Source organism: Scophthalmus maximus, chromosome 2, assembly GCF_022379125.1.
Source record: "Scophthalmus maximus strain ysfricsl-2021 chromosome 2, ASM2237912v1, whole genome shotgun sequence".
NCBI lineage: Eukaryota > Metazoa > Chordata > Actinopteri > Pleuronectiformes > Scophthalmidae > Scophthalmus > Scophthalmus maximus.
The window spans coordinates 4,917,810-4,939,591 of NC_061516.1; the positions used below are offsets into that span (position 1 = coordinate 4,917,810).

General features: G+C 43.7%; 4 protein-coding genes across 21 annotated transcripts; 2 read left to right on the plus strand and 2 right to left on the minus strand.

Moving 5' to 3' along the window:
- The first annotated feature begins 429 nt into the window (after positions 1-429).
- On the plus strand, positions 430-6,771 carry tmem150c (transmembrane protein 150C). Of its 7 annotated transcripts, none has more exons than XM_035626827.2 (10): positions 431-637; positions 741-841; positions 1,490-1,544; positions 1,631-1,714; positions 3,619-3,672; positions 3,769-3,801; positions 3,882-3,949; positions 4,535-4,662; positions 4,797-4,974; positions 5,625-6,771. In XM_035626827.2, exons 4-10 carry the CDS (start codon positions 1,641-1,643, stop codon positions 5,831-5,833), a joined length of 744 nt encoding a protein of 247 aa, XP_035482720.1. In that variant the 5' UTR covers positions 431-637; positions 741-841; positions 1,490-1,544; positions 1,631-1,640; the 3' UTR covers positions 5,834-6,771. The 7 variants fall into 7 exon arrangements, with proteins under 7 accessions (XP_035482724.1, XP_035482720.1, XP_035482722.1 ...); XM_035626829.2 differs by having other exon boundaries at positions 1,498-1,544; XM_035626825.2 differs by having other exon boundaries at positions 432-637; positions 1,346-1,544.
- A 270-nt stretch (positions 6,772-7,041) lies between these two features.
- enoph1 (enolase-phosphatase 1) lies at positions 7,042-11,315 on the minus strand. The gene is made up of 6 exons (XM_035626823.2): positions 10,752-11,315; positions 10,060-10,161; positions 8,678-8,880; positions 8,447-8,579; positions 8,185-8,308; positions 7,042-7,961 (listed from the first exon to the last, which is right to left on the minus strand). The coding sequence occupies exons 1-6, from the start codon at positions 10,833-10,835 to the stop codon at positions 7,822-7,824; spliced, it is 786 nt and encodes a 261-aa protein (XP_035482716.1). The 5' UTR covers positions 10,836-11,315; the 3' UTR covers positions 7,042-7,821.
- A 1,024-nt stretch (positions 11,316-12,339) lies between these two features.
- Positions 12,340-19,504, plus strand: LOC118301372 (heterogeneous nuclear ribonucleoprotein D0). 11 transcript variants are annotated; one of them, XR_004790295.2, is made up of 9 exons: positions 12,342-12,835; positions 12,950-13,118; positions 15,013-15,174; positions 15,615-15,746; positions 15,880-15,982; positions 17,383-17,538; positions 17,667-17,760; positions 18,112-18,213; positions 19,011-19,504. XR_004790295.2 is itself a non-coding variant. In XM_035626819.2 (8 exons), the coding sequence occupies exons 1-7, from the start codon at positions 12,669-12,671 to the stop codon at positions 17,732-17,734; spliced, it is 957 nt and encodes a 318-aa protein (XP_035482712.1). In that variant the 5' UTR covers positions 12,342-12,668; the 3' UTR covers positions 17,735-17,760; positions 18,112-19,504. The 11 variants fall into 11 exon arrangements, 4 of the variants coding, with proteins under 4 accessions (XP_035482712.1, XP_035482714.1, XP_035482715.1 ...); XR_004790296.2 differs by having other exon boundaries at positions 17,667-17,756; XR_004790297.2 differs by having other exon boundaries at positions 12,341-12,835; positions 17,644-17,760; positions 18,112-19,504.
- si:ch73-234b20.5 (uncharacterized protein LOC449923 homolog) lies at positions 19,366-21,736 on the minus strand. 2 transcript variants are annotated; one of them, XM_035626832.2, is made up of 3 exons: positions 21,584-21,736; positions 20,696-20,866; positions 19,366-19,980 (listed from the first exon to the last, which is right to left on the minus strand). In XM_035626832.2, the coding sequence occupies exons 1-3, from the start codon at positions 21,584-21,586 to the stop codon at positions 19,843-19,845; spliced, it is 312 nt and encodes a 103-aa protein (XP_035482725.1). In that variant the 5' UTR covers positions 21,587-21,736; the 3' UTR covers positions 19,366-19,842. The 2 variants fall into 2 exon arrangements, with proteins under 2 accessions (XP_035482725.1, XP_035482726.1); XM_035626833.2 differs by lacking the exon at positions 21,584-21,736 and adding an exon at positions 21,176-21,562.
- Between the last annotated feature and the right edge of the window lie 46 nt (positions 21,737-21,782).

Genomic DNA, 21,782 nt, shown 5'->3' on the forward strand with positions numbered 1-21,782 from the left:
GGTACATACATTCTCCTGTGATCTAGTACACACACTCCTGTGATCTGGTACAGTACATATCCTCCTATGATCTGGTACACACACTCCTGCAATCTGGTACATACACCCCCTGAGATCAAAGTGATCTGCTTCTTCAACAGACCTGTAATCACCGACTCCACGCACGCTCTTCATCAGCTCTTTCTGTGTCATCAAGGGAGTTCTACGGATGCAAATTGATTGGACAGTGCCAATGCACTAGACAACCAGGGTGGCATGCAGGTTCTGGACCAGCCATGTCTCTGCCATGTCAATTTGTTACCATGGAATTAGTAGTATTACGGGGCAGTAGTGTTATTAACCATATTTACTTAAAAAAACCTCTTGGAAATGGTCAAATATCATACTTATGATGACGTCATTCAAATATATGTATGAGGTAATATCATAAAATGTCAAATGTATCATATTGACTGCAATTACTGATCTGAAATTATTTCATAGCAAAGACGAAGCTCAGTCAGGTGGAGTTAAGTTCAACACTACTCTCTATAAGATTGGGTGGCTTAAAATATGCTCTACCAAACGGTTGAGCAAGCAGTTAAAGGGACAGACGAGCAAACCGGAAGTCGTACCAGACTCGTTTGACCTGTACCTTGTGAGTGATGCCGAAACGAATCCACACGTTTAGACATACATGTCGTCGCTGTAGAAGATTTGTGAAGTGCAACTGACGTTTATCGCCGGCCTTGATTCCACAGGATGTAAATAAAACGGACCGGAGGGGGTTTTCAACGAGTTCACGCGGAGTATTTATTTACAGATTCCAGCCATTACATTTGAACCGGTGACAGACGAACAGGTACTGTGAACCGTCATCTTCACTTTACAAACCAACCATGACAGCTAGTTTTGTTCCACGAATCTTAAGTAAACATGACGCAGTGTTGTGTCCGACCGTGTCAAAGCGCTCACTTCCTGTTTGCTATCATTTTTGGGCGAGGACCCGTGCTTACCCCGCGTCTGATTGGCTTACCACGATGTCCTTACTCTAACCCTAACCAATCATCACTCCTCATAAGAAGACCTAGCCAATAGGAGGCAAGATAGGGGCGGGTCATAAATGGGGCAATCATAAATGTGTAAACAGCGCAATTAAGGGTTTATAAGCGGTAATAAATGCTTCTATTAATGGTTAATGCATGATTTTCTATAGCTTTAGAAATTATTTAGAAGCATGGGTGGACCATTGACACAAAAAGACTACAACTAGATGCAAAGTGACATAAAACGACCACACAAACAACACAAAATGCCTGCGTGATTTGTGGTCTCCGTTAATCTTTATCATTTGTTCATTAAACAGGTGCTTTATAGGGCAGTCATAAGAACGACTTCTGCGTTGCCAAATTGTGGAAAATCCTCCACCATCACTTAGTATTTTCAGGTCCTTAAATTCATTAGTGAAGTCTCACTAGTCGACTGTTTGACCTCCCGTCCTCTGGTGAAGGGCTGCAGGACGCGTGTGGACCAAAATCATCTATTATAATTCATAAGCCATCAAGGTAGGAGTGTCATCGACTGTCATTAACGTTGTCCGTTTCCTATCACCAATCACTGATCTTCCGCACAACTTCTTCTGTGGCGTCAGAGGAGACCAGATGTGGAACTGCAGTCCGTGGGCTCTTCTGCCTCCCGTCTACTCTGCGTGCACAGCTGCTGGACTGTGGGTGGTGTAAGTTCTGTTCACTGTACGACTGCATTTCATCACACAGTCTGTTTTCTCAGAGGGAAATGACTGAACGGGCCTTATGAGCACAAGCAAAGGGCCCCCTGCCACATCTAATACAGTGTTTGTTTTGTTTTCTCCATGGTAACACTGATTTAAAATACAGTACCTTTTTCCCCCCACAAACATTGCCTCTCTCCATTTGGAAATCTAGATCCTGCATCTCTGGCTGTCTTTCATAGTTATCTATAATACAGTATTTTGTACAGTGCTTATGTAACTCTAGTGTCAGCATGATACTACAAAGTGATGCAAAATGACTGCAAAGAGGCCAAAAGATTTACAAAGATGCAAGATGACTTGGATAAAGAGAATCATGGCTACAAAAAGACAACAAAGGGAGACAAAACTAGAAAAGAAAGACGTGAAATTCAAAGATTCCTTTGATTATAACTTCCATGTTGTGTAGGGGGCGCTCGCATGGCAGTCCAGAAAGAATGGTGTGCCCATGGAACTGTAGCCATAGAACATTTATGGGGAAATATTCTGCCAATTTTTTTTATGTGTTTCGATTTAAGGGGTTGTTCTTTTCAGTCGGAGTGAAATTCCTCTTTTTAGGACATTCGCAATATTTGGTCTCTCACCTGGGCCTGTTTTTGTGTGAGCGTGGAATATTGTTACTTGCACCACCATCACCACTTAGCAGCTGCTACAGTAGCCTGATTTACATTTGGCTGTCAAACACGATGATCCTCCACGTCCTGCTTTAGATGCTCATGCCACTTCTTTCACCTTCCTCAGAGTGCCATCCAAGAAGGTGTCCTGTCGCAATCAGTGGTGAATCCTTGAGATATCAATCAGCATCCATTAGCAGAATGTTAACTTGATGGGCAAAATCGTTAGAAAAACAAAGGGACATTTGTATTTCTCCATTTGAATTATGTTTGCCATTTAGTTCCAATCACTCCGATTCTTTGAGAACTACCTGGAGAGACGGGCCCTGGTAGAGCTACAGATCGACATTGAATCAGAGCAGTAGCTGGCACAGGATGATTTTAATGACAAAAACCCTGAGCTCAGAAATAGTCTATTGTTGGCCGGCCTTAAGCCCCTTGTCTGAAAAGCCCTGTGGGATCAAGTGTATTAAAAGTTGTACACCCCAGAGAAGCCCAGACCCAGAGAAAATCAGCAGCCATATGCTCCCATAGGCCATATTTTCAATTCGTACATGTTTTCAGCTGTCACTCACTCGGCAGAGGATACCATCTCTATGGAAGCTGTCCATCGTGGTGCCCGTTGCTAAGGGTAACTACCCCGAAGCCTTTAATGACCTTGGCACTGTTGCGTTAGCAACTCTGGCTATGAATCAGGTGTAAAAACGAGTTAAAGGAAAACTCTTAGCAACTCTTGTTGACTTCTCTTCAGTCTTTAATATTATTCAGCTTCACACGCTCGTTGAGAAATGAGATCAAGCATTCTGCGGTGGGGATTTGTGGCGGATGCTTAATTTGTCCATGTCAATTCTTGTATGTTTATGAGTGGATAAAGAGGATCATGGCCGCAGCGCAAATTGCCCACTTTTGGACAAATGATAAAAAGTGACTTAAAAATGACCTTGAGACGCTACATTACAATTACAACAACATTACATTACAGTACCAAGACACAAAAACAGTAGAGGGCTACTCGAAATGATTGCAAAAAGGCACCAATAGATGACGAAATTTCTAACTATAACTATAATTAGAGAACAAAACAAGTGTGAACAACACAATTTACACTGGGAGGAATGAGGACCCATTGTCATGCACACCATACCTTTCTCCTGTGCCAGTTGATATTTGAGCATATTAAAACTGCATTCTTGTTTACTGTTGTGTTCCCTAATGTGTTTGGATGTATTTCATTAGATACTTTGTTGCTGTCGAGCATGAGCAGATAGAACCGCTGAACTCGCAACACAGGTTAGAATCTAATCACTGCCATGATGTGATATACAAACAGTCATTTTTATATCCCTTTAGAATAATACTGTCATTATTTCACTTCCTTTGCAACAGAAGAAATGGATCCCGATATCCTCCGTACATTAGGTAAATACTCGCCATTTTCTTTTTCCCAGTAAAAGCGCTGCTGCTGTGTTCATGTGAGTGTTCCTGCCTCGTCTGCTCAGTGTTGCAGGCAACTTTCCACCAGCCAGCTGCATCTTCAGTGAGGTCATGAACCTGGCAGCGTTTGTGGGTAAGAGCCGCGGCCGAATTGTTAGTTACAATACAAGACGGTTGAATACGAGCCTGTACGATATGTTGTCCTTAGTCTCATTCCGCGAAAAGGGCCCCCTACCAGGAATTTCTTTACCGTATCTGTCTCAGAACTTTTTTGAATCCGCGACCAACAAGCCCCAAGCTTCATCGGATCCTCCTGAAAATGACGTGAATCTCTTGAAAAACAATTTGACGGAACAAATCTCATTCTGTCCACTTACTCATCACTTTTAGTACAACCAATTCTCATCTGTTTTTAAGTTTGCCTCATTGGTTTGTGCTCCGATCCGCTACATTGTTGTATTCGCTCTTTTCCCCAAAGTTTACAAGTTGAAGGGCACGTAACTTTAAGGATAGGCTCCAACAAGCAGATATTTGACGGCGATCCCCCCTGTAGAAACTGCGCAGCTCCATGTTACAGGAGTGGGGAACATACTTGTGTAAACACGACGTATTGTTGCCATACAGACGGTACAACATGCCCACGGTGGACTATAAGAGTAGAAAAAAGAGCCAGCTGTTTATTTGTATCTAACCCTTCCACCGGTTCCGTCTCTTCCAGGGTTGATTATTGCTGTCCTGAGATACCTCCAGCTGAAACACACCATACTCAAACCGTGGCTGAATATTGGCACTCTACTGACTTTTGCTATTGGCTGCTTTGGAATGACACTCGTGGGAAACTTCCAGGTTCTGTAGCACGCCGTCGCCGACACCTGTATTCAACACTGTGTGTACCAGGTTCGTAGGATGCACTCACCTGCAGCTTCCCTTTGAGAGACTTGACCTCGGTTTTCGTTTTTTTTTTTTTTTTTTTTTTTTAGATTCTCACTGATCACTTGATGCACAACTTGGGCACACTCATGACGTTCGGGCTGGGGGCGCTCTTCTGCTGGCTGCAGTCCTTCATCACCCTGAGAGTGAACCTGAGGAACGAGGGGAGGAAGGCCGGCATCCTCCGCGTGCTGTTGTCTGGAGCCGTCACTGCCTGTATGATGGTCCGTATCCTTTTACTCAAACCAGCTTCGGACGGGAGTGGACAAAATGCCCAGCGCACTTTCCCAGCGCCCAAGGCGCCTGATTGTTGCTGGGGATCACTGCTGTGGGCGCTCTGGGATTCTTTTTTTGGCATTGTAGGAACCAGGGTTTGACAGGGAAGACAAAACAGTGATCTTTCCTCTTTCACGCTGTCCATCGGGAATCAGGCAACGTGCAATCAATCAACTGATTGATCGAATGGCTAAGTGGTCGCAGAATTGTTCCTTGTCGTTTCCCCAATCGAGTCTTCTGTGGCTGGATGGACTTTGACCAAGCGGACATCTTCCAGCATCACGGTGTTTTTATTCCCAGATTCCCTCTGTGTTGCTGCCCCTCCACCGCAGCTCAGCGCGGGATAAACTTGACTCGGAAAGGACAGAGAGCAAATTCTGTACCAAAAAGATGATAACTTCGTGAGATAAGCACTGGGTTTGATTAACTCTGACGGATAAAGACTCATAATAACGGAATAAGGAACGTTTACTGTTCGATCTACATATGGGCACCCAACCTAAACCTAGACGCAGACTGGGAGCATGGTGGCACACAGGTTCTACTTCTTTGTACACCAATTCCTTCATTTGCATGTTTAAACCTTAACTCGCCTGGCGCAGGCTCGGTGCTGATGTTTCAGGACTTCCACATGCCCGCAGCTCGATGCCAGTGGGCGCTGGTCATGTTCTTCCTCATCTTCATCAGCACATTTGCCATCGAGTTTCGTCACAACCGCTTCGACGCCGTGTGCACAGACAACCCTGGCCGCCCGGTCGCCCTGTCGGAGACCGACGCTGAGGTGTTCAGGAACGAGCCGGACCAACTGTAGGGACGTTAACGCCGGGTCACGTTCGGAGATCCTCAGGATCAACTGCACGAGGCGCATGTGTCCGCAATTTAGCTCAAGTGTGTCTTCCTCCGGTGTTGACATGAACACCACCTTGTGTGCAGCTTTGAGTTTTACATAATTTTAAATCTACAAGCGAGCGATCAACAACACGAGAAAAATCGGGAAGCTACGTCATTGCACAGTATTCCTAAGGACATTAATACAAGATACCAGAACTAACTCTGAATTATTTTTACTTTGCAAAATTCATCGGTGACTGGTGTCGGCCGCTGCCCGCGACCCGGAGCTGCGACCGCGGACACGCCGCCAGTCACAGCGGCCGGTCCGCCGGCGTCTCTGCACCAGCAGCAGCTTCACGTGGCGTCAGCCTTGTCCAGCTTCCAGTCCCTCAGCAGATCGCTCTGGCGTCTTCCGCCTTGCAGGCCGCCGCCGCCAACACCGGTTACCGATGAGTTTTGCATAGTAGGGGAGCAGGGAGATAGTTTCTCCAGGGCAGGAGCTGCCTCACTACATATAGAGATGTGTTTTGGTACTAAAAAAAACAAATATATCTTCTTAAGGATATCAAAACTTCAAATAAAACACAAGAACAGTGACAATATGGGCCCTTTAAAAATGTCACACCAAAGCTCTGCTCGGTTTGTCTATTTTTCATTTCTATTTTTTATGACTGTGACAGAAAAAGTGACTTGTCCTGTAAAGTGCCTTGAGTTGTCAATAGGCAGAGAAAAGAGCTATATAAATATAGTCCATTCACAGTCCATATACTTGGGAAACTAGTTTTACACTTATTTTAAAAGATTTCTAGATTTATTTATTTTTACTTTCCATATGCTTTATTATCGGGGGTATGAATTTATGAATGCTGACACGTTTGCACAGTTAACAATCAGTATTAATAAAAATACAGAAATGTTTTTTTGTCTTCTGTGTCTTCAAATCCAAACCTCGTGTGAGACTTTAAAAAAAACAAAACAAACAAAAAAAGATTTTGATGCTGCATTTTTGATTTTCTAACACATTTGTTTTTCCCATAATGTTGAAAAATTTAACCCTTGAATGTTTGGCACATAAAACCAAAATTATTAGTGTGAGAAACGTGTCATTAGTGTGAACCCGCCCTTCTTCAACCCTTTTCAGACACATCTGAACCTGAACCTTTTTGGAATGAGGGAGGAGGCACTGGCCTCTGTGTGAGACAGCATTTTTTTTTATTGGAAGTAATTTCCCCGAACAATACCAATGATGTTTGACACGTAAATGGAAACGGATCTAACTATTTTTTAGGCAACTTTGCAGAAAACCCACGTTACAAATGAACTACGAGGATGGCACATTTAAATAGACACCGTTCATCTGCGAGCGGGTTAATCGGAGACCTTCAGACACCGTTTGAAATGAGAACCTTCTCTCGGCAGCACCTCTACACTGTGGTTTCTACTTTCTAAAAACATTACAGTTTGATCACTGGATATAACTTCATACATGTGCAACACGTGTACATGTGGAGGTAGGAAACAAGTGAGAGATTTGGACAAAAACTGACAAAATACAACCTGCGCACACACGCACATTACGAAAGATTTCATTAACACTGATGAGGTTCAGGTAAAAAGGTAGGGTGACCTTACGTATTCTATCTACAGCTTCGTATTCCCAGTCAAAGAAAAAGGTCCAATGAGGGCAAATGTTCCATTTCAGCTTCTGTTATGCACCGTATACGTTTCTGCAGATGAGAAAAGAGTCCTGAAAGAACTGGAAAGATGGACGTCATTAGCCCTGCTGGTGGCTGACTGGAGCCGCAGCAGCCTCTCCTTCACCTCTGGAACCGTCAACGTAGACCAGGAAGAGAAAAAAACTGAGTTGCAAAAAAGGTGGTTCGATGGGAGGGGTGGGGTCGGTCAAAGGTGAAAAGGTCATTAAGACATGAAGTCAGAGGTTCTCCTCATCTTCCTCCGCGCTCTGCGTCAAGCTCGTCCCATCGACTCCAGTTGGTTGAAGGATGTGACGAGGTTGTAGTGGGCTCGCTCCTCGTCGGTCAGCTCCATGTTTCCCGGCCGGACCACCACCAACACGTTGACGCCGGCCTCCTCGGCCGCTTTAGCCTCTGCAATGACAAATCCAACATTTTAAGCCAGACTTTTTCTTCCATAAATCCTAGGGCGAGATGATGCATTCAGGCAGGCGAGCTATTGTGTGAGCAATCCGTTTCAAAACCCCCACATCCGAGTCTTTCATAGGTGAGCTCCTCGTTCCTCGTGTGCCACGAGCTGCTGCTGAGAATGTCAACTCAGACGCGTAAACCGGAACGCAACGTCCGACGCACTCACCTCGAGTGACGTCCGTCAAGAATGTGATTTCCTCAGGTCGACAGCCAATTCTCTCTGCAATCTTCTCATAGCTTTTCCCGTCGACTTTAGCTCCTATACTGGTGTCGAAGTGACCATCGAATAACTGTGAACGTTAAAAACAAAACATCTTTATTGGCCACAGCGTATTCCACGCAACATTAACATCACTTTACAACTGCCTTCGACCAGTCAAGATGCATTTCCGAGAGAATAAAGTGGGAAACAGTCCACTCGTACTCACGTCTAAAACGTCTCCTTCGACAGAGTATCCGAACAGGAGCTTCTGCGCTTCCACGCTACCAGAGGAGTAGATGTAGATTTTCAGGCCCTGCCCTCGCCATCTTCTGATGGATGGAGTTACATCCTGATAGATCCTGTTGGCAACGAGCCCAACGTCAGGAGATACGCCTCGCTTGATTTCTTTTTTTTTTTTTTTGAAATTTCGAAGTGAGGAAATGAGCAGTGTACTTACTCGCCTTTGATTCTCCCCGAGGCATACGCCGCCCTCCACATGTGACCTTGGAGCTGTTTGAGTGCCGTCGACTTCCTGTCTGCAGCCATCTGCCACAGCACGTTGTCCACCACCTCTCGAATGGCCTTCTCCTCGTCTGTGTGAACCGTCTGGTCCACGGCGTGCACCGCACACGCCCGGTTCTGTTTCATGTCCTCTTCGATCTGTCAAAACGGTCAGACTTTTGGTTAAAAAAACGAGTATTAAGGCATAGTTTGTGTTTTCTTTGGCAAAATATCATGATAGAGCAGGTGGAATTAAATGTTTGGGATTAAAAGGAAAGAAGATACGAGGTATTATCAGTGTCAGGAGTCCAGTAAATGTGTCCTGAGGCAGGAGCTTTCCACTAGGTTTTGTATTAATATTGATTCAATTCAGCACAGTTGCACAGTTTTAATAGTTCCCGATTGAACTGTCAAGACCGACAGTGTAGCTCCAGCGAATTCCGGGAACAACATCTGAGATCTGTGTGCAGAAGAGCGCAGTCCAAGGAACAGCTTTGTATGTTTTGTCACGAAAAACACACGGGCAAATACGCGATATATACGCTCGAAAAACGGGAGTTGTTCACGATGGACGTCAGAAAGAAACCGTGGTGTTCAATATACTGCAAAATACTCTAATGTGGAAAGGTCAGAAACAGGAAGTAGTTTGAGCGGATGTGGCAAATAATAAAGTCAGCTTGAGGTTGCAGCCACAATCTGGATCAGTGAAAACGCGCGGAATACGGCAGAAACGAGCCCCGCACATAGTCTGTGCGATGATTTGTTCAGAAGCATGGGGAAAAGAGAAGGCAGAGAATATGGGCCAAGAGTCTTAGTGAGTCACTTTGATCGAGTCGTCGCTAGTTCACACACACAGCGATCGAGTGGCGGTTTGCGATCCCAGATTTTGAAGCTGGATTTGTCGGCGAGCGGATAATCGGCCTTAAAAATTGTGCAGTGTGAACTCGGCATAAGATACTGCGCAGCACCCTCAGGCTCTCAGGCCTCTGGTAGAGGACCCGGGCTTGAAGGAGGAAACACCAGACCGCCCACTTGGGGTGACCGGGGAAGTCCACTGGCCAGTGAGTACGTTGACAATTGACTTATTCGATTTCATTGAAGCCAAAAAATGTAATTACTGCCAGTTTTTTCAAATGTTAATCACAATATTTAAATATCTGGGATCTGGACCGTTTGTCGGAGAGAGAGAGAGAAAAAAAGAAAGAAAACAAGCAATATGAATATGTAAAAACTTTTTTATTTTCTACTATCTACTATTCATCGATATGGACAAAGGCCATTATTGACTAATCAACACTCTGACATACATTGCAAGGGTCGAGGTCTTCCCCTCCTCACCTGTTTCTTTAGGAGATGGACGTCTTGTTTGCACTCGTCTTCCTCCCAGTGAGTGGACAGGTGATCCTCCAGATGCTCCCGGATGTACGGGAACAAGATATCCTGAAAATGACAAAGTAGACGTGTTATCAGAGCAACATTAGACATGAAAATTGTCATTTACCCCAGCCCCCTCCCCCCCAAAAAAACCCAACCTCAAGCTAAAATGTCAAATATGAACTGCTTTTTCCGACACATCATAGTTAATTTATAGAACATGAATAGAAATAAAAATCCTCGATCCTTTCAAGATTTTTTATATTTATATTAATCCTTTATTAAGTTGTTGTATCTGTCCATTCAGGATTTGATGAATCCTTATCAGACTGCTGATGTGATCATTCAGTTCGTCCCTTTATCCATTTACAGCCTTTGAAATATCTCAAAAGACATTTGTTCATGTTGAGTAATGCGGACCTGCAGATGCACCGTCGAAGCAATATGAATATGAATAGTGTTATTATTTTCAAAGAGGGAATAGTGAAGAACATTTAGCGCCACATTGTTGTCCACGACGATCAGAAGGACCGGCCGGCGACGGGCGACGGTCATCGCGGCTGAGGGGACGGCGCCGGTATTAGCTGCATGATTAGCTTAGCACATTAGCATGCGGGGGGGGGGGGCGACGATGATTCCGTCCAAATGACACGCACCTTTACGAACGTGATCGGCGTGGTGGTGCCTTCGATGTCCAGCAAGAGCGCACTGGTGCCGGCAGGAATCGGAACAGTGGCCATTTTTTTTTGTCTTCAGCACCGCGCTGCCGCAGCTGGTTAGCCGACGTTAGCTCGATTAGCCGCGGCGCGGCGTGGCGGTCCCGGTTCTTCCCCCCGGCGGACCCGGAGAGGCGAGCGGCCAGGTGGGGGCAGAGGGGGCTGCCTCGGAGACAACGTGCGTGACACTCGGTCGATCGGCGGGGCGGTCGGTCGGTTGGCGGGTCGGTCGGCGGGTCGGTCGGTCGATTGGTGGGTCTGTCGTTGGCCACTAGCTGCCTGTCACTGCCGTCGCCCGGCAGCTGGGAGCTCTGACGCGACTGGAGGGGCGGCGGCCGGCCCACATGTCCGGGGAGTCGATACCGCCTCCGGCCCGGTGGGAGGCGGCACACTCGCTGACCGTTGTCAGAGGCGACTACCCGCCGGGCAACCGTCGGCGCTTTTACCGCCACCCTCTGCGCGGGAGTGCCTCCCCTATGGAGCCCATGTCGGACCCATGTGATTCAAACCATATGGGTCCCACATAGTGTTACCCAACTCCAGCCCATTTAGCCCACATATACCCCTTATGGAGCCCATGCCCACTTGGCCCCCGATGAAGCCCATATAGTCCCGCATGGAATGCCCATGCTACGGAAACCATATGGGACCCACACAATTTGCCCAGTGCCGGCCTATGCAAATTAGCCCACTGATATCCCTTATGGATCCCATAAAATCAGCCCATGTGGGAAGTCCGTGTGGGGCCCATGTTACTGAAACCACATGGGACCCACACCATTTGCCCTGTTCAAACCCATGCCTGCTCTGTACCCTTGTAGCCCCGAATTCAACCCATATGGGCCCCACATGGACATGCTGGCTGGGAAAGGACGTCGAATCGGGACCAACTTTACTTGGAGGAAGAGCCTTGAAGACCTTTAACCTCTCATCCACAGGCTCCGAAGAAGCTCTTGGTATTAATACTGTGAGTTTACTCACAATAATCGTCAACAAAAGCAAACATTCATGCTTCCTCCTGACTGCTGTAATGTGTGTGTAATGTATAGGCTACTTGGCTTTTCCTAAGTCCCATACACCTTTCCTTAACCTCATTACGTTCTCGATTGAAGTCAAGGAAGGGCCAAAGCCTTGAAAAAACAAAAATTGGTAAATTCTTGTAATTCCTTAAAAATGAGCCGTGGGTAACCAGTAGATTAAGGTGAACCCATTTATTTCTGTGACTTCGAATTCAGAGCACGTGTGTGAATATTTACCTCGAGTGAAAATTTCAACATACGAGTTTACATTTTTTCGCATGCGTTTGCATATTTTTTTTTATACAAGTGAACATTTAAACGTATGTTGCTCTACTAGTTCTCCCCTTGTGTTCTGCAGGTTCACAAATCCAGTGTACAAGCGCTTGCATTTTGCAACATTTTTACCCTCATACAAATCCTGCTTCATAGTACAGGCGCCCGGTGTTCTACAAATGACCAGTAGGGGGCAGCAAAGGGCCTGCGCCACGTCTAGTACGCCGCAAGTCTCGGAAGCTGAAGAAGACCGAGGTAACGGTGAAAACAAACTACTACAAAATATCCGCACCTTGCAAAATCGTAGTTAGTGATACTATTTTTGCCTTACCGAAACACATTTAGCCAGATTTCATACCACCAATATCCTCCGATTCACTTAAACACACCCGCTGCTTTGCTCCAATCGACGTCAATATTTTTAGCCAACGCTATATAATATCAAAAATATTGGCTAGCCTAGCCACCAGCTATCGTTAGCTCGCAGCTAACTTAGCTCTCGTCGGGAGTCTCGACGCGGCCTCGGCTCCGGAGCGGTTCAGCGGCGAGACTAGTGGATTGCAAGATGTCAGACGATTATGAGTTCGCCGACGACGCGGCCATGATGAGGATGGAGGAGGACGGGGAGGCGAACAGCGACGACCCGATGTCGGCGGCTGGCGACGGTGGCCCGCTGGGGGGCGAGGCCGAGGGATCCCGAATTGACGCCAGTAAAAACGAGGAGGACGAAGGGTACGGTGACACGAGTGACTCCACGGTGTAAACGCATGTCTCTTTGTACTGCGAGCTGTCGCGCATTGTGCCGCACTCTCCACCTGTCCTGAGACGTGTGTGCTTTGCTCATAGGAAGATGTTCGTCGGAGGGCTGAGCTGGGACACGACCAAGAAGGATCTGAAAGATTACTTCTCGAAGTTCGGGGAGGTCGTGGACTGCACATTGAAGCTGGACCCCATGACTGGGCGCTCGAGGGGTTTCGGCTTCGTGCTCTTCAAAGACCCAGACAGCGTTGACACGGTACTTGCCCTGTGTGCATGCAGCTGCTCTGTGCAAAAGAGGTAGGGTCCAAAGAGTGTGGGGAGGGATGCGTTCAAGAACACTGCAAACCAATGGTTTTTCATTTAGCCATTAACTTCCCACCGAGTGACGTCAAAAGAAAACAAACGTCACACAGTTCTTTAAGGGCTTGCAACTCGCGATTATTTTTCATAATCGATTAATCTGTCGATCATTTTCTCTCGATTGACCGATTTGGTTGTGTGGTGCATAAAATGGCATCGAATGGTGAAAGCTGTCGATCGCGTTTCCCCAAAACTCCAGGACGATGTTTTTTGTTTGGTCCACACACCAAAGATGTTTAGTTCACCGTCGTAGAGGAGCAAAGACACCAGGACATCAGAATAGTTGGCGATTCATTTAGTAATCGATCACTAATCTATGAAGCGATTAACTGTTGCAGCTCTACAGTTTTTCACTGTACTTTTGCTCGTAAGTTGTTTTTTAGCATCTAGTCCAACTTGCCACATTTTCCCTGTGGATTGAGTCTGCCCCTGTGTCTCTTCATGGGATCCCAGACTTCATGAAGCCAGGTTGGGGCTCTGTGTTGTCCAGACCATCTGCTGAAGATAGTGTTTTATGACCCTAACTATGTGTTTGGGTAAGTTATCCTGCTGCAGAATAAATTTGGCACCATTCACATGCCCTTTCACTGCAGGGGTTAGGAATCTGTATACGTCTACAAGTGCCTAAACCTTTTGCACAAGTACTGTGTGTTCTGCAAAACCAGGGTCTTGCAATGCAAAGGCATTAAGACATAATGCACCATAAACTACTCACCTGCAGTGTAAAATGTAGCTGTCAAATAGGGATTGAATCATCTGAAACACTCAACTGACCTTTGACATAACCTGGAAGATCATTTTTATCAACACTTGCTGCTGTTCTGAATTTCTAGAATCCTAAACTAACCCCTGAAACATCTGAATAGAAGAGCATGATAATAACGGATTTAACCTATATCGCAAGTCGTGACTGTATTTCCTAATCCAGGTATCTTAAGTGGCACACGTCTTTGCTGCTTCTGCTTAACTAAAGCAAATATTAACAGGTTATCTGGATGAAAAGATATCATAAAATGTCTGATAATGTTATGTGTTATATGCATGTAATATGTAAATTCCTGAAGGCATTTTGTTTGGATTTGGATTGATTTGGGAAATCTTGTTATTGTGGATCCAATCTCGATTTCATCCAGATGTTAAGAGTCTGCAGATTCCTTCTTAACAGCAGCGATTTTTGTTAAATGACCCTCTTGGTTTTTCAATTATCACTATGTATTTATTTTGAGAATAATAAAATGCTAAACTCACATTTGAATGTGAAAGTAAGACATGAGACACAAACCAGGGGCTAAACCCACCACTCTGATTTGTTCAGTGATTTAAATGGTGAATGAATGGTGTAGAACTATAGAGAAAAGTTGATTAATTGATCAATCAATTAGTTAATCGAAGGGGAATGAATTGGCTACTGTTTAGATAATCCAATTATCCTTTCATTTGTCAAGCCAATATGAATTAAGACAAAACGAGCTCTGAGAAGCTATGTTATTTTTGTCAAAATTATTTAACAATCACTAGAGTAATTACTTGATCAGAAAAAGAACTGGCAGATAATTAATTCCCAATTTGAATATGTCATCTTGGACTCCTAACATTTAACAAAAAAAAAGAAAAAATAATTGAGAAATTAATCAGCAGATAAATGGATTTTGAAAACAGTTGTTAGTTGCTATTTTAGAAGGATGTGACACTAAAAGTTGTTTCTATTTGGATTTTCAGGCTAACAAGAAAAAAAATCACGAAAAAGTGTGAATGAACCCATTTTGTCATCTGTTTATTTTGTCATGAAGGTTGTCTCGCAAAAGGAACATAAACTCAACGGGAAGGTCATCGACCCCAAAAAAGCCAAGGCGATGAAGAGCAAGGAGCCAGTGAAGAAGATATTTGTCGGCGGCCTCTCTCCAGACACTCCTGAGGAGAAAGTCAGAGAGTACTTTGGTGCCTTCGGAGAGGTGCATGTCTTTTTTTTTTGTTTAATCTAAGTTTATAGTTGCTGCTGTTGCTCACAATATTTTATCAATTATATGAATTTGTCTTGGGGGGGGTCAGCATGGCTGTTTAGGGCTCCTGACTTCAGATCACACTCATCACAGCGGAAGTTAATGAGAAGCTACTTTCCCACCTGCTCCCTTTTATAGACAATTAATTTAAACGTCTTTCATGTAGACTACTAAATATTTGCAATATTAATTTCACTTTGCAATATTTTTTCTCCATGTGCAATTATTGTTACTGCTCTTTGATATTATATATATTTTATATTTGTACATTTACATGTACATTATTTGTACTTACTGCTTTTTTCTTTTCTGCTATCCACTTTGCTGCTGTAACACACAAATGTCCGCCTTGTGGGACGATCTTATCTTATGCATTTATTACTAATATAAAGGTGGAGTCAATTGAACTGCCCATGGAGACCAAAACAAACAAAAGGAGAGGCTTCTGCTTCATCACATTCAAAGAGGAGGAACCAGTCAAGACGATCATGGAGAAAAAGTACCACAACATCGGACTGAGCAAGGTACAGGCTCCACTTTCTCCCAGATCTAATCAATTTCCCCTGGTAATTCATTTGACATACCGTTATGGCAATGTCTACACCAGATCCATCATCGCCACACGAGAATACATGAACTACATTGGTTTTCTTTTAGTGTGAAGTAAAGCCGGCAATGTCTAAGGAACAATACCAGCAGCAGCAGTACTGGGGAGGAGGCAGAGGTGGCTACTCCTCCAGGTCTCGAGGAAGAGGTGGTGGTGAGTGGGGAACACACTCATGGTCTAATGCCGTTTGTCACACGTATAGAAAAACATTATTTTTTAAAAATCTTTACTTTTGATTTCCTACTGAACAGTAAATAATTGCGGACAAAACTTTGAAATAATTTTTTCAGACATATAATGGCGGTTTAATATGTCGGTCTTGTTTCTGAATAAGCACAACTGTTCAGCAGAGTGGCAACTCCTCTAGAGAAGAATTCATCTGATTGCAGCTCATTAAATAAAGGAATGTTCACTTCAACTTCTCGCGCATCAGATGAATACCTCATTCATCTAGTAGTTGGGAACAAGGACCTCAAATATTTGGGTGCGGCCGGTTGTGAAAAATCATTTTCAGTGTCAATGTCCATCAATATAAACAACATTTTCAAGTGGGAACTATATGTCGTGCACCAGGCTAACTTCATTAGTGGAAGTGTAGATTGTTTATCCATCCATCCAACTTCTGCCGCTTGTCCGGGCTCGGGTCGCGGCGGCAGCAGGTCAATCAAAAGTAGTCCAGACATTCCTCACCCCAGCAATGTGTTCGAGCTCCTTCTGAGGGGATGCCAAGGATTTTCCCTGGCTAGAATAAGAGCTCTCCAGCTAATCTCTCCAGCCTGTTCTGGGTCTCTTACCAGTTGGGCGTGCCTGGAAGACCTCGAGTGGACGGCGCCCAGGAGGCACCCTAATCAGATGACTGAAACACCTCAACTGACTCCTTTCAATGTGAAAGAGCATCGACTCTACTCCCAGCTCCCTCTGGATATCGGAGCTCCTTACCCTACCATATCTGTAAGACTGAGCCCACCTAATTCAATGCAGCCACTTATATCTGTGATCTTGTTCTTGTACCCAAACCTCATGACCATAGGTGAGGGTCGGAACGAAGATCAATGGGCTTTATCCTCCGTCTCCGCTCTCTCTTCACCACTGTGGTCCAGTAGAGCGCCTGCTTTCCTGCAGATGCTCAATAATGTTGAACCCTAGCCAGCGATGTTACACATGTCCATGTTCGAAAAGTCTTATTGTGTAGGATCTACTACTGCTACAAGTATGAGGGGAGGTTTTTATATATGGGCGGCTGCGATTCAGGACATAGTGTCTATCGTCCACTAACCCGAAGGTTGGCGGTTTGATCCTAGTTTTCCCAGGTGCACATACTGATGGACAAACCCTAAATTGCCTCTGGCGGCTCTTCCGGCAGTGTATGAATGTGAAAGACAAAGCACAGTAAATAGCAGCGCCGTACATTGTGTGAATGTGGCTTGAGTGGTCTATTCCACCAAAAAAGTGCTATATAAATACAACCAATTCACTATTAAGTTTGAGTGGAGTGAAACAATCATGTGATGTTTTATGATGAAAAGTGTGTCTTAAATCCTATTCAATTGCAGGTCCCAATCAAAATTGGAACCAGGGTTACGGCAACTACTGGAATCAAGGCTATGGCAATTATGGCAATTATGGTTACAATAATCAAGGATATGGAGGATATGGCGGCTATGATTACCCCGATTACAACAGCTACTATGGATACGGTGACTACGACAGTGAGTAGAACCGCCTGCGAGGCTGCCTGATGAGCTTCAGTTTCATGGCAGCTATTCCATTTACTTTTCATCACTTTTGAATTGATAAAAATGTCTAAATTACAGGTTTCTTTGTGCCACACTCGTAGATCAATCTGCTGGATATGGCAAGTCGCCACGGCGTGGTGGTCACACCAACAGTTACAAGCCATATTAAAGGGGGAAACCCTCGTCGTCAAGTAGGTATGCAACAACAAAAATATACTGTTTACTTTAATTTTAAAGTAGTTATATTTACTTTGCTGTTTGGTAACATTATGAATAATTTTCTCTTATAAATTTCTTTTTCTCAGCACCCTCAAGTGCTTTACAGTAGTGGTAACATAGAGGCTACACTTGTGGCGATTATTTTAACAGCCGGCCTTCTGCTGCCTCTTTTGCACCTTCTCTCTCTTTCTTTTTTTTTAACTGTAAAGTTAACAGGTAAAGTACTGCTACTACAATAAATGGATGCCAAAGTTAAGGATGTGCAAGGAAACAGAAAAGGAAGTATGTTGTCTCCTAACTCTGACATACCTTGTTTGTACCTGCCAGCGGAGCTTCCTTGCAGGCCATGAGCTGACTCCCAGATACTCTCAGGGCCCGCTCAATGCGGACTGGGTACGAGAAGCATACGCTCTCGAATGCTGCCATTTGGTATGGTCTTACAACATCCTGTATCCGCATTTCTGAACTGAACAATATGGGACACGTCCAGCTTTGTCATCTTTCTTTCTATTTTAATTTCTTTGCAACTGTATGTCATGTAAAAGTAAAAAAATATACACATGTAATTGTCATTTTTTACAGGCCCTTACTCCCCCACAAGTAATGATTATTAATATGAGAAAATAACTATTTGCTTTTCAAAGGATATGTACAGCATTCTCTGGACTTTCCAGTTTCCATTGTTGCTAGATGAATTTCTAATCTTAATCTAAAATGCTTGTTTCTTTATTTAGCCTGTAGTCCATGAGCTAAAACCTGGTTCGTATTTGGACTCTACCGTGTTGGGGGATAAAGTGCTTTACTTTGTGTACATGTATTGTTCTGTTTTGTTTTACTGACAGCGATGGAAAAGACTCCTCTTTTCTCAATTTTTCCTGTAACAAATTTTCTCTTATAACCTTTTGTAAAACAAGAAGTGTCACTACATTTCCAGTAATTTGCATGTAATGCTGTCTTTTAATGTGTATTATTGACCAGTCAAAGGTTTCTTCCATTTAGTATCTTTGGCTTCTTCAATTTATCACGCCTCAGGATTTCTAGCTTATGGACTAACTTATTTTTAAAACTGTAAAATGTTAAATTAATTGTTCTCAGATTGTTTTTTCTTAATTGTTTTTTTTTTTTTTTTACATTGGACATTTTAAACACCGGGATTCCTATTTTATTGTAATAGTGACAGTGTTTTGATTGTCTATAGCTGATTTGTTTTTGTTTGTTTCCCATAGGTGTCACAGTGATGAAAGACTGCAGTGCACAGGTGAAGCATTGGCCAAAGAGATGGCGGTTTCCAGCAAAGGTCACTTAGCTGATTGTTAGACTATAAATGAAGAACATTATGACTACAGTACATTTCCTCTATATATTTACCAGAGTATTTGTTGTATCTTAAAAGTTTTTGCATTTTAGTGTTTTGCAGTTATTTAGATTGTTTTAGCACTTCCTTGTCCCTTCCCGTTTTCGTATTTAATGTTTTCAGTAGCTCTTTGTGAATTGCTTGATTTATTGCATAACTGAAACTTTAGACTGGTTGGAGCATATGACATATAATCAAGTACTGTGACAGCAAAGATACAAAATGCGTTATAATTTATCCTCTTTATCATAGTCATCAGTCATATAATACATTATGTTATTACAGAGTTTGACAGTCATAAACATACAGTATATGTACACAGTGTATTGGCAAAAGAAATGCAACAAATAAAAAACAATAAACACATTTTTGGGACTGATCCTTTGTGACAAATTAATAGTGGTATGAAGTCACATTTTAATGACATGGAGTGTTAAAGGAAGTATTTTAAACTTCATAACGATTTAAACTGCTGCTCTGAATTTTATCTTCTGACAATGTTGCCAATAATCCAAAAGATTGGAGGTATTTTAAAAAAAGAAAATCATTTATGTACATATTTCGATCATGAAATTCTAATCACGTCTTTGAGCTGAAAAGATCACTTTGGAGAAATGACATGCAAAAATGCTCAATAAAGGTTTGCTAGGTAGGTGAGCCTCATCCACCATCCTCTTCGCTGTTAATCCTGAGCTGGTTAAGATTTATATAACCTTGGTGGCAAAGAGGATGATGAGGATAATTATGATCAGCACAACTATGCCAATGATAACCATCAATTTAATGTTTTTCCACCAGTATTTCCTGGCAACACGTGTGGAGGTTCTTTGGAATGAGTCGGCCTGAAAAGAAAAAAAGAATATATGCAATTTGAATAAAGTCCTGGTGATGGAAGAAACACTCCCGATTCTTCACTTCAGTGTTTACTCCACTGATTTTACAACCAGCCTGTTTACAAGTGTTGAGGAGTACGCCTGCAAATGATTAAGAGTTGTAGAAGTACATAATGTAGATGCCTGCTTCTGCAGAATCAATTATGAGCATTCTTTTTGTCTTAGGCAGTTTGTTATGTGTCTTAACAATTTGTAGGACTGCAGTGCTAAACGAGTGGGCTGTGCTTCTACGTACAAGTACTTCCAAGTGAAAGTCCTGGCTTACATTAAGTACATGATTTTATTGAGAGATGTATTTCAATACCAATTATATACAATTTTATTTTTGATCAGTCAAATGATCAAACTGAGTTGTACATTGAGTTTTTACTCCAGGTGGAGCTGGTAACCTTTGGGTCGTTAGTGTGTATGGTCCCCCAAATTTGTCTTAACCTGAAAAAAAACCTACTTACTACATCTAGTGGAGTAAAATTTATGAAGTTGCAGATAGTGGAAGTACTTGAGAAAATACTTATTCAGTGTACTAATTCCAGCACTGTGAAACACATTTCTAACAGCTGTGGTTTGTTTTTGTCGGAGGAGCTGTGTATGACGTCTCATCGAGACGCCCTAAATCCATAAACAAAAGGACAGTGATCGTGCACCGTCGTGATCAAATACTCACTGAGGCCTGCAGGTCACCAGTCTTCCCGATGAGATCATCTAATCTGTCCCCTCTCTCCAGCACCTTGTTGATGTTGTCTTTCAGAATAACTTTAACCTCATTAACCTGACCTTGCACTTGGTCAAGCTTGGCAGACGAGCCAGAGGCCGGGGACTGAGAGCTTGTGTCAGCCTGTAGAAAAATTGGGGGGGGTTATTCAGTCACAATCTTCAAAAATCTAACACTGGTCAAGTAGCAGTCAGTCTGCCAGCCGAATGTGCGCGCGACAGCCCCTGCCATCACAATTGTTTTCAGGGGCAAACCTCACTTCCTGAAATTGTGTTAACAGGAAACAGCGCTATCAGCTGCGAGTCCGTTTACCCAGGCCTGTGTGCTTGTCACATGAAAGCCCCATCGTAAAAGAACAGACGATCCACTTGGGTCAGATCGTAAAGGGCAATAATTAATATGGAAACTAAGAATGGATCCTACAACACTTACCATGGCACCTCTGTTCCTCAGTCACAAGCAATGGAAAGATTACAACTCGGCCGCATACACCAAAACAAGGTCCTGTTATCCAGTCCTGTGCCTCTTGTGACTGAGTCACACAGTCGGAGCTGAACAAATGTCTGCTGAAGGTTGCGCCTCTCCTCCGTTACTCATTAACTACCTGTTGCCTCAATCAAAGTCTCATCGGCGCAGCCAGAGACAGTCATAACCGCCGCAAAGAACTAGATTAGGTCAGATCAGGAACATGCACTGCGTTCATTTCCTGCTCTTCACCAACTGCTGCAAGACATATAGTCATCACACAAGAACAGAAATCTCACCTACACTAGACACAACGCAGGTCAAACGGCTCAAACTCTAGGCCCGTCAGTCCCAAGTTTTATGCGGTTTACATACCATGAGCTGTCAGAGCAACGGACACAGGCCAGCACTGGACTGCCTCGAAGAGGGATATGCAAGGCAGTGAAGGGGCGAAGTTGCCCAATTTCATTTCCTGGTTTTGTGCTGGCGGTTTGTTGCTTCAGCAGTTTGTGGTCAGCCAGTGTGCGAGAGTTGAGCTGCGCTTATAGCTTCAACTTTCAGTTTTAATAATCAT